Genomic DNA, 16,508 nt, shown 5'->3' with positions numbered 1-16,508 from the left:
AAAATTTTTAAAATGTGCCTGTGGGCGGGTGTTATATTTATTCAACAATCTAAGGCTCCTTCAATGATTTTTGCTACTATTAACTACTTATTTACAGGCATTCCTGCATTTCTTTAATAAGTAATGCATTAACAAACAGCCTGATGGTCCCAGCATTGTCCTTGGTGCTTTGCTACAAATATGGAGCTCACAGTTCTTGTTCTCAGTTATGGCCAGACTGGACCATATTTTTGCTATTATTACAATTAAGCTGTCTCACACACACAACAGGTAACACACACACACACACACACAACCTGAAGATGTTAAAAATAGAGTCATAACACTGATTTAATTTACTAGAATCAACTGTGTATGCTCTATACATGTTTGACAATTCTTGTCAACATAGTCCTTAAATTAGGGAAGCCAAATATTTCATCTCATTCTTAAGCTCAAGGGCTAGCAATTTAATACGAAGCTCAAGGAAATCTTGCTATGCTAAATTCATTGAAAGATATATTCTATACCTCCTAAGTAAGTAAAGACTTTCCATCAGTGAGTCTGATCATACAAGATGTTTGGTATATGCATGACAGAATCTAACATCCACATAAAATGCCACTCTACATAATTAGCTAAGTATGAATAGTTCAAAGCTATGACATAGTATCTATAAATCAATATTATTTAGCCATTAAATGAAAATGTTGAAGCCTGGTAGGGTGTCAGTACATGACTATAATACCAGGCTTGGTAGGCTGAGGCAGAAGGATCACAAGTTCGGGACTGGCCTAGACAACTGAGAGAGACCCTGTCTCAGAATAAAAAATAAAAGGGCTGGGGATGTAGCTCAGTGGCAGAGTGTCCCTGGTTTCAAACCCCAGGGCCTTCCCTCCCACAAAAAAAAATAATGTTCAAATTATGTAGAAACGTAGGAAAATATGTATAATGTATTATTAAGTGATTATAATATAGTAACTAATATGTGCCTCCATGTATCTGTCATAAAATATATAGCTATATTTTAGAAAACTGTTATCTTGGAATTACAGATGCTTTGTAACATTTCTTTGGTGTTTTCTTTCTAAATTTCTTATTCATACTTTTTAAACCAGTATAAGAAATGTTTATTTGATATCTCATCTACAAAACTATAGCTAAATGTTTTTTCAATTATGTTTATCCTACATTCTTTTTCTTTTTCTTTTCCAGGGCTGAAGACTGAACTCAGGGCCTTGCATGTGCTACGCAAGTGCTCTGCCATATCCGACATTCTTTATGTAGGAATTTATATAATAAATTCCTCATTTACTTCAGATTCAGTTAAAAAGAATGATTTTCTTCAGAGAAACTTCCATACTTTATTAAGAATAAATAAATAAGATAAAATAAAAGAGGGTTAGCAGTATAGCTTAGTGGGGAAGCATGTGCTTATTAGCATGCTTGAGGCCCTGAGTTCAATCCCTAGCACTAAAACAAAACAAAACACTCCAAAATAAACAAAGCCATAAGAAACACATCAATCAGAATGCTTAGCTTAGATGAAGGAAATTGAAAGCTGCATTTGTGTACAACAGAAAGCAACAGAACAAAGATTTGCTTTTCTGTATCTTGTAGCTGGTTCAAGCTGTTGTTAAAATTCCCTTGTCTTACACATTTTATTTTTGAATTACTTCAGATCATTAAGTTACAGGGAACAAATAATATAAGTAGAATGGACAATTGCAACTAAAGATCTTTTGAGTTGGTTTTCTCATTTGCACCAATAACTATACAATTAGAATTCAATTTGTAAAATTTGGAATCTACATGCTTTGAATATTAACTGTTATATTAGAAAAGGTTTTGACCACTATGAATCATTCAGACTATATGTAACACATTACAATTAAGAGATACTTTAAAGTTATAAGAAAAACCATTTTTTTGTATTTTTATGAATACAGTATGTTTCCTATAAATGAAAAGTAATTAGGATTAGGAACTACGATTTTATAAAGTGAAAAGTTGAATTCAGTAAAATTGTGTTTTCATTTATAAAAGTTTAGAAATTTAAAAATAAACACATTGGACCAAATATGTTTGTCTAGCAATTTTAAAGCATTTTAAATGTCACCTAAGAAAAACAAGTATTTTAAAGCTAGCTCATTTCAGATGATGTTTCAGAACAAAGAATTTTTCTATTGTAAGGCAAACAGAGCAGACAATAAAAACTGCATTAACCAGTAAGATGTGAAAGACACAAAGATTTTATAAATGTATGAAGTTCAGAAAGACTGAAGGGCAATTGGGAATAGCTGAAGGAAACCAAAAGGATGATAGCAATAATACAATTAATAGGGAATATGAGGTGCAAGGTATATTTTTAAAGTATTCTCTTTATAAAACAAAGCATGCTCCAAACAAATACAAAATGTTTATTACACAAAAATGTAATAACTGACAAACTACCAATTTGTTAAACTTAGAAAAAATATTAAGGTATTTCATAACTCTTAAAAAAAGACACTTTACATTTTTGTTACTCTAGCTAACTTACTTCAAAGTTATAAAAGTTACAAAATTTTGGTTTAAAAAATGTCTTTCTATGACTATCTCAATTTATTTTGCTACACATGACAAAAAAACAAAATATATTTGAAATATTTTCAGTATTTAAATGGAATAAAGTTTGAACAAGTTATTTAAATAACTTTAACATCAATAATAGGCCAACATACACTTTAAATATCCTCTTAGTAGAAGCAGGAAATACTAATGACAATGGTGCATGAAACTTAAAAATACCTCTCAATTCACCTACAGCACAATAATTAACCTGGCTAATAAGCTAGTGATATTTAAAGAATATGGTTAGTTACTCTCTTAGTATAACTGAATATGTTAACATTCTCAAAAAATGAATAGCAATTCAGTTATCTGACATTTTCTATATTCCTTGTCTCCAGGTTGGAATAGCCCTACGGAGAAAAAGAGAAAAGCAATTACAAATATATAGGAAAAAAATTAAAGACATAAACCCATCTGATTACATGTTAACTGCTAAAAATGTGTATAGATTTACATTATCAACCTCTTAATTGTAAAATATAATACAGAAATTGTATAAAATACAAACATGCAGCTATTAAATTTCTCTAAAGTGAACACCCCTTCTAACTCCTTTTTACCTATGTGGGATATGTAGAAGAGGTCCAGAGCCTGTTGGTTCTGTCTTCTTGATTCGTTCTTTCCAACCTTTGGTAGGTTTGTAAAGCCTAGAGGGATCTCTACTAACATTATTTTCAACCTATAATCAAAAGCAAAATAGTGTCAGTTAACTTATATGAACTAAGTTTGTATTTAAATGAATAAGATCCTAAGTAACATAACACAAAGCAGTTTTAAAAAACATATTTGATAGCAGTTAAACAATAATAAAACTGTTAACCTGTTCAGTAAACTTCTAAGTGTGCTCATATAGCTAAAATAGCATTTGGACTACATCAATTTATTAATAAACTACTAGATTTTTTCCTAGTTCTATTTCTATTTTTTTCTCTTTTTACTATGAGAAAAATGTAAAACAGCTACGTTTAATACTGATATGGGCAGACAAAAATTTAGGATAAATAACCACCAATGAGTCCTCTGTTTAATCCTTCAGATCATCAACCTCTTTATTTCTCAGTATTATCAGTGAGATTCCAAATGATCACAGCTGCCACAGGTATAAAAAACAGGTACAAAGAAAGAATGAAAATGAGAAGAAAAAGTAGGAAGAGAGAGAATTCAGGGTGAAAGAAAAGGCTACTTATAATGTAAAATGGTAGAATTCAAATGATAGTTTTAAAATTGTAAGCCTATGTTTTGTAATATATTAATGAACAGGAAATTTAAAGTATACAAATATAAAAATGATATGAAGAAAATACATATGATGTCAGTAGACTTAGAAACCAAGGAATTAAGACAGGAGTGAGATAAGGAAAGGCTGATCAATGAGTACTGAGTTATAGTTTGGAGCAAGTTCTGGTGTGCTAATGACAGTAGGGTGACTGTTGATAACAATGATGTACTGTACAATTCCAAAAGCTAAAAGAAGGGATTTTCAGTGGTATTGTAAAGAAATGAAAATGCTTGAGGAGATAGCTATATTTGTCCTGGTTTAAACATTACACAATGAATATATATGTATTGAAATATCACATGGTACCCCATTAATATGTATAATTTTTGTTTTCATGTAGTTTCTTAAAAAAGAAATTAAATCTCAGTACAGAGTACCTTTTCTTTTAATTTTGCCACTCTTCTTTGTTTTTCTGCCTTTTCTTCTTCCTTTGCCTGTCTGTCTAGAATTTTCAATTCAAGTTTATGTAAATCCTTAAAAAAAAAATTACATTAAGAAAAAAAAATTAGGGCCTGGGGTTGTAGGTCAGTGGTAGAGCATTCACCTAGCATGTGTGAGGTACTTGGTTTGAATATCAGCACCACATATAAATAAATAAAATGAAGGTATTGTGTCCATCTACAACTAAAAATAGTATTAAAAAAACTAGAATTTGTTTAAAATTTAGTTGTTGGAAAATAAAATTAAATTACCTTAACTATCAATACTCTTTCAATATCAACCATTTCCAACAAAGGCTAAGAGCTTTATTATTTCTAAATATAACTGTAACATGCCCATCCTTTCTGTACACTTTTAGGTATCACTTATTTCACTTTAAGGTTCATTCTAAAATTCCTTTTAATACATAAGTTCATCTTCATTTATTGCTACAGATAGGTCTAGCTTTAGACTTCTCATATTTTCTGTTTTACTGGTTTTCTTATTTCTAAGTCTTTTATTACATGTCCTATTTACCTTTTGAGGGAGTAAGAAGGCATGAAATCTTCTGTTATTGGGAAAGATTTTTATATATGGACTAAAAAATGAACTAAAATTTCTATTATTAATGTATTTTGTCTATTATTTTTCTTTATACTTCCACTATTTTTTGCTTTAATGTTACTGCTATACATTTTGATGAGCATAGTAATTCTTAACAGTTACATGCATAAGTTATATCTTACTTGCACCCTTTTGCATTTAAAAAACTTTTCCTTGTCTTAATATTTTTTGGACTTAATTCCACTTTGTCTTTACTAATGTTTTTCTGGGATATATTTGTTGAAAATTACCTGCAGTCCTATTACCTAGCAATGACAGAGTTTTTTAACCCATTAAGTCACAAAGTTTCAGTTCTGGAAATATGATTTCAAAGTTATCATAATTGGTATATTTGTTGCTCAATTTAAGTTTTGTAAGTGTTTCACGTCTGGGATGATGGGACAAAATGAATTAAGTATACATCAAGTATCTATATTGCACCATGCTGTAACACTCTTCTAAGATGCTATTCATGGTATTCCCACTACTAGGAAAGATTTCTCCTTCAAGAATCAACCCAAGCAACACCTTCTTTCTCTCATAGCGGTGGGAAGCATCCCTGTATATCACCTCCTAAAATAATCTGTGTACACCTCAATCACTGCACTATTTACCACTTGATACTGAAATCTATTTGTATATACCTTCCCACTAGATTATACCCACTAGAAGTTAAGAGAGTCTGGCTTACTCATTTTAGTATGGTGATGCCAAGCATAGCTCTGATGTATAATATGCACTCAACTTTTGCTGAATTGAATCTGGAAATAATACCTCTATGTATTATTTAAGAAATATATTTACTTACTCTTTCTTGAAACCTGGAAATTTCATCAGCAGCAGTTTTCCTTTTTTCTGCCTTTTCTGCCTTTTCTCTCATCTCCTTTTCAAGCTTCAAAAATTCTTCCTGTTCTTTCTTCTGCTGGGTATAACTTTCTAGAAGTAATTTTAGTTTAAACTGGCGTTGACGCTCTTTCTGCTGCTTTTTCTCCTTCTCTTCCTCTTCTTTTAACTGGGAAGCATATTTCATTGACATTTCTATATTTTTCTGTTTTTTCCAAGCTTCAACTGCCAATTTCTGTCTCTTTCTTTGTTCTTCTTTTTGCTTTTGATTATCTTCTAGTTTATTATGAAAGAGCATAGGTATGTTGTCTGCCTTTTCTTTTAACTTGAAAATTTTCTCCTTTTTTTGCTGCTTTTTACTTTTCCAATTCTGAATAGACTAAAGAGTTAAAAAAAAAAAGATAGTAAGAGAAAAATATTTATTCCAAAGTAATATAAAATACAAGTACAATTCCATCTTTCTAGAAAGGATAAAAATTATAGGATGCTGGGTACTTAGGGTTTTAAGTTTTGTTTGAACCAATGAAAATCTTTTTCTACTTCCGTTTTAAAATATTACTCTTTTAAAAACTCTGAATAGTAGGTCATTCTTTTGGCCTTCCTTTTCCTCTCTAAATCCTTAGGCTCACAAGGACTATATTTATTAAGTCTTCTTCTCTTCACCTGCTTTATTTTCATGGGCAACATCCCTTTCCTGTAATCATTTCACTTTTGCTTCCAAATTCTTTTTCTAGGCTTAGCCTATGTTCTGGGTGATCTTTCTCTGTTCAAATATCAGAAGCAGAATTAAAAGTGAGGTAGTTTAAGAGCAAGAGCCCCAAAGTCAGACTATCTGGGACCAAATCTTGGCTTTGCCATTTACTAGATGTGACCTTGGATAAATCAATAAACTACTCTGTCCTGTATTTCTTATGCAGGGCTATTGTGAAGACCAAATGAGGCATTGTTGGGGGCTGTGCCATGTGGGCTGTGCCAGGATGGTGCCTGGTGGCCAGCCGGAGGTTGCTTTGATCACATCGGCAGTGAAGAGGTTAATTAACATAAGCACATTCAGGTGATTTATCATTTAAGTCCATGCACACAACGCATGCACAGGTGTTCCCGAGTGTTCCTGCTCGTTTTAACCTTTGCCGTGATAGGGCAACTGGCTCCTCGTCTGATCTTAACTGGTGTGGCCCCGCCCTCCGCCTCCTGGAGGGAATATAAGCGGGCAGTAGGCAGAAGGCAAGCAGTAGCAGCTAGCAGAGAACAGAAGCAGCAGTAAGCAGAAGCAGCTAGCAGAGAAAAGCAGCAGCTAGCAGAGAACAGGAGCAGCAGTAAGCAGAAGCAGCTAGCCAAAAGAAGAAACAGCTAGAAGAAGCAGCTAGCCGAGAGAAGAAGCAGCTAGAAGAAGCAGCTAGCCCTCAGACAGATAGCACCTAGTTCACAGGATGCGGGATGCAACTCTAAGAAGAAATAGATCTCTGATAAGTGTAGAAACCTCTCTTTCTCTAAAAACTTCCTGATAAGCAAAGTCTCTCTTTCTATAAGCAAAGCCTATCTTTCTCTCCAAGTTTCTCTTCCTCTAAGCAAAGTCTCTCTTCCTGATAAGCAAAGTTTCTCTTCCTCTAACCTCTAAGCAAAGCATCTCTTCTTCTCAAAGTCTCTTTTCCTCTATAAATTAGTGAATATAGGATAAGTAGTTTATTCCCAGTCCGCCTCCGATAAATACCCGCACAACTGTTGCCACAGGTGGCGACAAGGCAGTACCTGGAAGACAGTACTTCATAAATGTAAAAACACAAATAATAAAATAGTTCAATATCTGTATAGATTGGATATGGAAAGATTATTTAAAATTCTAGTGGCCTTCTCAATGCCACATAGGACATATATAAATACATTTTATCATCTTATCATGTACCATTCATTCATTAAATTCACATGGAATGTATATTATATACAAGGCAATGTGACAAGATTCATAAATGATTAAACAATACCAAATACCATTTGATATAACACATTCAAATGCCAATCCAAAAAAGTATCAGGGATTCATGACAATGTAAATCAATTCACTGCTGCCTTCAATGAGAAAATTTTCTATGGGAAAAAAAAAGTCAACTGAATTAAATAGTGTGCTTACTGGGAACTGATTTTCAGGCAATCACCTTATCTCATTGTAAACCAGTAACAGTTTACAAACTAATATCCAGTCCACAGACCAAGTCTGAGCAGCACTATTCTTGGGGAGATACCACATGGGCATGCCATAGCACATCATTTAAAAAAAAAAAAAGTATAAGCAACGTGTTAGTGAAAGTGTGACGAGGACAACTATGTTTGGGTGGGCAAGAAAAAGGCAGCTTCTACTCTATGCAGATTTTGATAAGCTGGGCATTGAAGAGGAAAGAATAGAGGCACATAAAGTAAGAACAAGATACTGGAGGGCACTTAAAAAGTTCAGAGTATGTATGAAAATGGTAAGTAGCTTCATTCACAAAAAACACAGGCTAGGAGCTGGGAAGATAGCTCAGTTGGTAGAGTGCTTGCCTTGTAAGCACAAGGCCCTGGGTTCGATCCCCAGCACCAAAAAAAAAGAAAAAAAAAAAAAAAAGGCTACATTAAAGTAAGTGGAAGATAGCAATGTTAAATTTCCCACACATCCTAAACTCAGTAGATTTCAAACTGAATTCCTAATATATTCCCCAAATTTCCCTCTTCTCCTCCAACATTTCTTACTTCAGTGAACTATTACTTCCACTCTACACCCCCTTCTATCTCATTCCTACATCCAATCAATCATCAAATATCAAGAAACAGAGTGGTTGGGAACAACAGTAATCTGGAACTGGGGTGGTTTACTTTTATTATAAGCAGTACAATGTCTGCTCCTTTTTTTTCCAGTGAGGGTTCTCAAATATGAGCTTGAAACAAGTAACACAGAGGGCTTGGTAAAGTACACATTGCTGGGAACACCCGTCAGTCTTAGTTCTGATTAGATCTGGGATTGGGGTCTAGTAATAAGGTCTTAAGAAATTCCCAGGTGATGCTAATTTTGTTAGTTTAAGGAGTATTCTGAGAACACCCCTTTCTTTTCAGTAGCCAGAAGAAAAGACAAAATAATTTTTAGTTTATTTTTAGTTTTTATTTTATTTTTAGCCATGTTGGCTAGTTTTCTCTTGAGTCTTTAAAAATAACATGTCTCAAAAATATTTTTCAAACTCCAAGAATCAATCTCAGTACATTCACTTTATTTAAAGGGAGGTAGGGGGCACGCAATGACAATAACAAAAAATGTAGCTACTTCCTCTAAAACTTTAGACTAAACATGGAATCAATATTTCCTTGCTGCTCCTTAGGTGTGTCATCTGTTGAACAGACATACATTTCTTGTTAAACCAAGCAAGTTAAAGTTCATCAGAGCTGAAGACTACAAAAACAAAACAAACAAAAAATCCTCTTTTAATAGTATTTTCTCCTCTGCTTCCTGACTTTCTATTCAAAATAATGTAACCTTTGCTGAAAAGATGATTTTTTTTTCAAAAGTCTGAGTAGATATAAATTATATACAGTTTTAAGAAATGGAGACAAAGTCCACAGTTACTAATTTTATGGCCCCTTGTGCAAATTCTTAGGGGTAGAAATTTGTGCCCTTGAGGAAGCCTAACTATAGTTCCATTAACTTGGGTAAAATTACTTAAATTCATATTGCCTCAGTTTCATCTTCTGTAAGATGGGGTAAAAACAACTACAAATACACTTAAAGGGGTTGCTACGAAGTTAATGATAGTTTAGCACAGTGCCCAGATCAGAGAAACATACAATGAATAACAGCCATTATTATTACCTCTTTTTTTCTTTCTTCTAAAGCCAGAAATTTTTGATACCATTTCTCATGCTGTTGAACTTCATCCTGTGTTCTTCCTGGAAGGTATTCAAGAACTTCTTCCACAAATGCTGGTTTCCCTTTATGTTTGTTTCTCACCTTTACAAAGTTCTGGTGGTCATAATCATCCCAGCCCCCTTGTCGCCCTCCTGTTTGCTGAAGGAATTTTTCAAAATCTACCACTTCTTCTGGAAGACTACTTGGTATCACTTTGTCTATAGGAACTTTGCTTGAGATTGCTCTGAAAGCTTTCTCTGTTTCTGAATTACCCAAAGCCCATATGTCAATTTTTCTTGATATGGCATTCAACTCATTATTCGTTGTTTTCTCTTCTTTAATAAGCTCTTCATATCTAAAATTTTAAAAAGTTTGAAGATAAAAATTAAGCCATAGTAATCTTCCAGTTTCCCTCAAATTCAATTATTCCTGACTCTATATCTTCTTCTCTAATTGACATTAAATTTATAAATCTAAGCCTTAAGTTTCCTCAATGATAAAATCAATCTTTCTAATTCTTATTTGAAATTTTATAGTGTCCAAATATGAATGAAAATTCCCTAAAGACATGAAAAGTCATCTAAACTGTAAGACAAAAGGAGAGGTGTTATATTTCTTTTGTGTAAGATTCAAATACAAAACAATAATATGGTTGTATACAACAATCTAGTGGTGTTATTAAAAATTAAAGGTCCGTAATATTAAAGTAAGTTTAAAACATACATAAGCCTCTGTTCTTCTTTAAAAGTGTTAATTGCATTTTCAATTTCTTCCATCATTTCTCTGAGCTTTTCAACAACTGTGAAAAGAAAGAGAAAACAAAAGCCAGGGACAAATTATTTTGTTATATTTCAGTATAGATGAGTTAAAAATTAAGACAAAAAAGTGGAATGTTTCCCTAATTTTAAAATATTTCTTGGCCTAAGGAATTAATAAACCTTTTTCAAAAGTAAACTTTTATGATTACAATTATTTTTGATTACAGATAATTTTCCTATGTATCCATAGAATTAAATGTTATAATTAATATTAGTTTTTGCAAAAATTTTCAAAACATACTGCTGTTTGGAGTTTTCATTTAACAAAATTTTACAAAAATTAAAAAAAACTATAAATTAAAAAAATTTTTTTTTTTAGGTAAAAAAAATTGTGATTAAATTTTCACACACACACACACACACATCACTATCTCACTTTTCCTGTGGCTATATATGGCTACATCTATCGTAATTCATTTAATCCACTCTCCAATTTAACTTTTAAATATATACAATGCCATAGTAAAACTCCTTGCATACATTTTTAGCACACTCAAATAAGTGCTCTTAGAGAATAAATGATAAAACTTTAAATGTTAAGTAGAAAAGTTTATAGTATGCTAGATACTGTTACCTTGTTCTTCAAAGACCCTATACCAACTCATTGTTTCTCTGAGTGCCCCTTCCTATGTACTTTTAACCATTTCCAAAATGCAGCAAAACTTTATCATCACTGATGTAAGCTGACATTTTTGTGATCAATAATAAGCCTGAGCATTTTTATAAGTATTTTGAATTTCTTTAGCTACACTGTATACCTTATAATCTTATGCTGCTAATTTTTCTATTAGGTTATTTATTTTGGTTGCTCTAATTTCTGGCATTCTATGTATATAATGGATGTTGGCTTTTAAAATTACATATATACTATTAATACTTTTCTGATTTGTTTATCACATTTGCTTACAGGTTGAAGTTTTTGTAAGTAGTTGTTATGTTCACTTTTTTCTTTATACTTTGTTCTTATCCTTTTAAACATAATATTATTATAAATATATTAAACTATGTTCTATTCTAATATTTTATGGTTTTATTTAATGAAAAATAACTACACTATTCATATTTGACCTTTTATTTAGTGCTCACTATGTTATAACCACTGCACAAGTGTGTTAGTGCATTGTTTCACTTCATCTCCCCAACAACACCATGAGAACTAAGAAAACAAAAGTTCAAGTAATTTGCCTAAAATTTAAAATTACAAAACTAACAGATGACAGATCAAGTCATCTGTATTAGTCCATAATCTTGAGTACTTTACTTTATTGCTTTGAACCTTTGGGAATCAATGTTAATATAAACAAGGAGACAGGGATCCAACTTTTCCTCCCAAAATCAGCATTTGCCCCAATACAATTGAACCTTTCTTACACATTTGAAATGCCTCTGAAAGGTAATTATTTCAAAAAGCAAATGACAGGAAAAGAACTAAGCCAGAAATCAGGACATCAGTGTTCCCTCTAACCTTAATTAACTCAATCTGAACTTTTTGTACCATAGATTCTCTGTCTTATAAATGACACTAATATCTGTTTATCCTACCTTATAATTTTTAAGGATTTGGTAGCACTCTAAAGATTAAAAAAAAAATCTATGTAAACACCAGATACTACAGTTGATATATCCTTATCAATCTCCAAACAATAAAGTAGTTGTTACCATCATTAATGTCAAGAAGAAAAATAGACATTTCATATTAGAAAAGTATAAATTTTTCTAATGAGCATGAGAAAATATTAATATATCAAAAATTCTACCATTTGAATTTACTTACAATCAGGTGTAGGCTTCACATCTTTTAACTGATACTGGAGTTTCTTTACATTGTTATGTATTTTGGCCAACTGTTGCTGGATTTTTGCTCCTGTGAGGAAGAAGCACATACTGTAAAATTATTCTGTGACAAGTGTGGTTGCAATTAGGATTCTACACATAAGACTGATCATAATCAGTGATCACATCACTGATCAGAGGTGATGTGAGGTGCCTCACATCACTGATCACAAAAGGTAGCAAAGAACAACGAAAGAATAAAAGATGTTTATATAAAAACAACCGAAATAGGTACCCTTGTTCTAAAAACAGTATATCTCTTAATTTTCTCCAATATTTAAAAGCATAGTGGATTAAATTTTACTATAAACTTGTGCCAAGGAAATGTCTTTTTTACCTTCTGTGGAGAATGAAGTATTGCACATTGTTTTAAATGCAGGATTAGTAGTTTAAGTTTATCATGTTTTGTTCTTTAAAATATTTTTTCTTTCTTTCTCTCTTTTCCTTTCCCTTCTTCCCTCCCTCCCTCCCTCCCTTCCTTCCTTTCTCTTTCTTTCTTTTCTTTTTGGTAGTACAGCACCACTGCACCAGGCTTAAAGCATTTTTTAATTTGTTGTGATTTATGGAAATAGAATTTAGTGGGAATACTAAAACTACTAATTCTATGGATACCGACAAACTTCCCACTAAGATTTAAATTCATCTAAATGCATTCTCTAAGACAGAGGTGCGAGGATACCTACTGGTGTCACTGTCATGCCCCTGAAGAGGTCCCTCAGGTGCCATTAAGTGGTATCTATGCTACAGGTGCCAAGCTCAACCAGAGGAATATCCTGAGGTAAAATGTTAAGCCCTGGGCTTAAAAAGTCTGGAAAACAGGTTAAGAGTCTCAGACATTTTCAAGTGGTCTCTATCAGTAGTAGAAAGACTAGATTCTTCTTTCACATTTTTTTCTGAAGTAATATTATTATTTTAAGATTTATTTAAATAGTAGGCTTATGTTATAAATATTCATATTCATGCATATGTATTCGTATAACAGTAATATTATTTTATCAACACTGGGTACTTTATGTGCCCTCCTCCTTTTGTTTTTGCAACTTTTGGTGGGGGTACCAGGGATTGAACTCAGGGGCACTCAACCACTGATCCTCATGCCCAGCCCTATTTTGTATTTTATTTAGAGACTGGGGCTCACTGAGTTGCTTAGTGCCTCACTTTTGCTGAGCCTGGCTTTGATCTCATGCTTCTCCTGCCTCAGCCTCCTGAGCAACTGGGATTACAGGGGTGTGCCACTACATCCAGCTGTTTTTGCAACTTTTGACAAATGAGCATGAAGTATCAAAAGTCTGTAAAGACATTCTATTTTATTTTATTTACTTGCAGTGTTGGAATGGAATCCAGGACTTTGTATAGGCAAGGCAAACACTGGGCTATGCCCCCAGCCCTGGCAATAATAATGATAACAATAATAATAATCAATTGTTATGAATTTTAAGGTTATTTAATCTTAGAGTCAGGGCTAATATCCAAAAGAAGCTTCTGAATATTTATGTGGCTTTGTTCTATTTTTTAATTAACATTTGAGAGCTCTATAAAAGACAGCTTATCCCATTAATTTAATAGTCTTGATCACTATCAAGACTATAAAGTTATAAAACATTGTCATAAAACTTTAAGTCAAGAAACTTCTCTAGTAAGTTTAAATAATTAAGAAAGAATTTTTGGTTGTTTTATTAGCTTGATTAGCTACAGCAAAATCACTACATGGCAAACAACCTTATTTTATTTATCCTTTGGAACTGACACTCTGCATAGCCAAAGAACAACAAAATTTAAATTCAGGCTAAAACTGAGGCACGGATATTTGAGGTAAGGAAAAGGTATTTACTATTTCTGAGCAGTGATCTATAAAGTGGAAGCTTCTATATCTCTATAGTAAAACAATACACTCCTTCCTGTCTTAGATATATGTAAGTCTTAATAACAAAAGGCAAAACTACAGAACAAAGGAAAATAAAAAGATGAAAATGAAGTTGTCTTAAAAAAACAGAAAATCAAGTAGGCTTTAAAAATGCACAAATTGAGATATTCTACTTAAGAACATAACCAAGAAATGAAAGATTAGTTTCCCATTTGCTTGCAAAAGAACTAAGGGAAATTAACAAATACTAAATCAGCAAAGTCTGTACTTTTCTATGACTCAAAGGAGAAAGAACTGGAAAAGTGCTATTTATATTAGGTCCTATTGTCATTCCAACAGAAGAGGGGGATTATTTTTTGCCACTATCTGACAAAAGATGACTTCTAAAAATAGTATAATTTTGTACTGTGAAAGAAAAAAGTTATTAGGAATTTTTTAATTGCTGATGAGAGTACCATAAATAGCCTAATCTCTACATAGTAAGTCAACATGTCATAAAGCTTAGCTAACTGATAACCATCATTTTTTCTGTAAGCAATGCTAAGTTGCTTTTCTATTAAGTGGATTTCTCAACTTAAAGAATTTAATTTTACAAGGTATTCTCATAGAATTCTTTAAGGCTAGCATTTAGTACACTCTGTTGAAAATGATTAATTTTCATAACAATATTAGAAAATATTCACTGCAATCTTTAAAGCACTTTCTTATATATTATCTTCCCTGAGGTAGAAATGGTAGGTTTTAGAGTACAGATGAGGAAACTCAGATTTAAATAATCATGTGACATGCTCTCCTCATACAGTACAGATTCTAAATCTGCTAATGCCTACTGAGTCCAGAGGTTGGTTAATAATGCCAGGGTGACCAGCTAAGATCAGATAGCTCAGAACCATTTTGTTTTTATTTTAGGAAATTTTAATAGCATTTACAAATTCGTCAACCAAAACACCAAAACCCTCTCTTTCCTGTCAAATTAAAGAAATATACTTAGAAAACATTCCAGTTAGAATGACTAAACAGTGACCTGAGAAAATAAACACATGTCCCTTAAAAAGACAAAATTACTACCAACTAAAATATCTTGATACAGAATATAATACAGTCAATGCACAAAGACAAAGACAGGGCAAAACTATAACTTTATTTCACTGAACAGTTTTTAGTTCATCATGAACTCAACTTACTTTCTGTTTTCCTGCTGTTAATCAATTTATTTTCCAATTCTTCCAGCATACTATGCTCAATTCTGAAGTCACTTCTTTGGTTGTAGAAATGACTGTGCTTATCTTTTTCTATGATAATAACTCTTTAGGAAAAGAAACAAATGGTATAAATATGATTTAAATATATTTTTGGTATAAATATGATGTAAATATATTTTAACTGTTTACAATATGAAGACACTCAAAATAGATTAATTCATTTAAAAAGAGAGAATGCAATTACTTAGATTAATAAGGTTAAGGAATCAAAATAGTAGGTAGGAATAAGTTCAACCAATATCAACTGTAATTTGAACTATTACTTAATTTATAACATGGATATATGAATTTCCTTTGAAAATACACAAGACCACTTGTCTATAGTTTCCAATTCAATGGGGTCTGAAAACGGCAGTCACTGTTGATCACTGTTTTTAGCAGTAGATACCTTTAACTTTGTAACCTTAGCCAAGTCATTAACCTCATTTGATGTGACTCATCTCATGGCTAACAGGATTAATAACAGTGCTGTACTACCTAACAGGGCTATAATTAACATCAAATGAGATAAAGTATCTGAGGGATCTTTCTACAATATATAAATATGTACTATGGAAATTCAAGTTGCAGATATTAACACTAAAACTTCAAGAGGTAAACAAGCTACAAAGACAGGAAATTGAGTATACTTCAGGGATAATGTCTTCATTCATTTCAAAGCTTCTTTCATCTTATTATTGCTCTTTGGACTTAGTCCATGTACCAGTAAGAAGTTGTAATTGCTAGTTTGAGCCCTTGGATAAAACAAAAGATAAATTATTAAGAATTTTTTTTTTTGTTGGGCAAAGAAATTAATTGTGTTAATGTTAGTTTTCTTTCTCTCACAAGGTGGAAATTAATATGAATATTTCTTCCTTAATCCTGGATTTAATGAGTGCTGGAGTATCTCTGGCCATTGACTTAATTTCACACAATCTGAGGGGCAACTACCAGTCTTTTTCACCTTGCCATACAGAGAAAAATTTAATATTTATGAGGCACAACAGGGAAATAGATGAGAAAGCCTCAGGCCCTAAAGGCAGAGGGGATTATATCTCAGCATGTATGATTAGGAGGTTTGTGATGTTTGTAAGAGGAGGCAAGAGGTAGAACAGAGACATTGAATAGACTCATTCTACTTGGCATT

General features: G+C 32.3%; 1 protein-coding gene across 2 annotated transcripts in view; it reads right to left on the bottom strand.

Annotated features, from left to right (window-relative positions):
• Positions 1 to 2,096: 2,096 nt before the first annotated feature.
• The window catches only part of Ccdc112 (coiled-coil domain containing 112), a 29,912-nt gene continuing 15,500 nt past the window's right edge, over positions 2,097 to 16,508 (bottom strand). Inside the window, exons 3-10 of one of the 2 annotated variants that reach the window (XM_047557007.1) lie at positions 15,305 to 15,426; positions 12,198 to 12,287; positions 10,329 to 10,404; positions 9,570 to 9,960; positions 5,703 to 6,116; positions 4,249 to 4,344; positions 3,153 to 3,271; positions 2,098 to 2,942 (exon numbers count right to left, since the gene is read on the bottom strand). In XM_047557007.1, the coding sequence (XP_047412963.1) occupies positions 2,912 to 2,942; positions 3,153 to 3,271; positions 4,249 to 4,344; positions 5,703 to 6,116; positions 9,570 to 9,960; positions 10,329 to 10,404; positions 12,198 to 12,287; positions 15,305 to 15,426 (1,339 nt within the window). In that variant the 3' untranslated portion in view covers positions 2,098 to 2,911. Of the gene's footprint in view, positions 2,943 to 3,152; positions 3,272 to 4,248; positions 4,345 to 5,702; positions 6,117 to 9,569; positions 9,961 to 10,328; positions 10,405 to 12,197; positions 12,288 to 15,304; positions 15,427 to 16,508 lie in introns of both variants that reach the window. The other variant, XM_047557008.1, reaches the window with a different exon arrangement.

This window comes from Sciurus carolinensis, chromosome 6, assembly GCF_902686445.1.
Source record: "Sciurus carolinensis chromosome 6, mSciCar1.2, whole genome shotgun sequence".
Taxonomy (NCBI): domain Eukaryota; kingdom Metazoa; phylum Chordata; class Mammalia; order Rodentia; family Sciuridae; genus Sciurus; species Sciurus carolinensis.
This window is presented reverse-complemented; position numbering and strand designations above follow the sequence as displayed.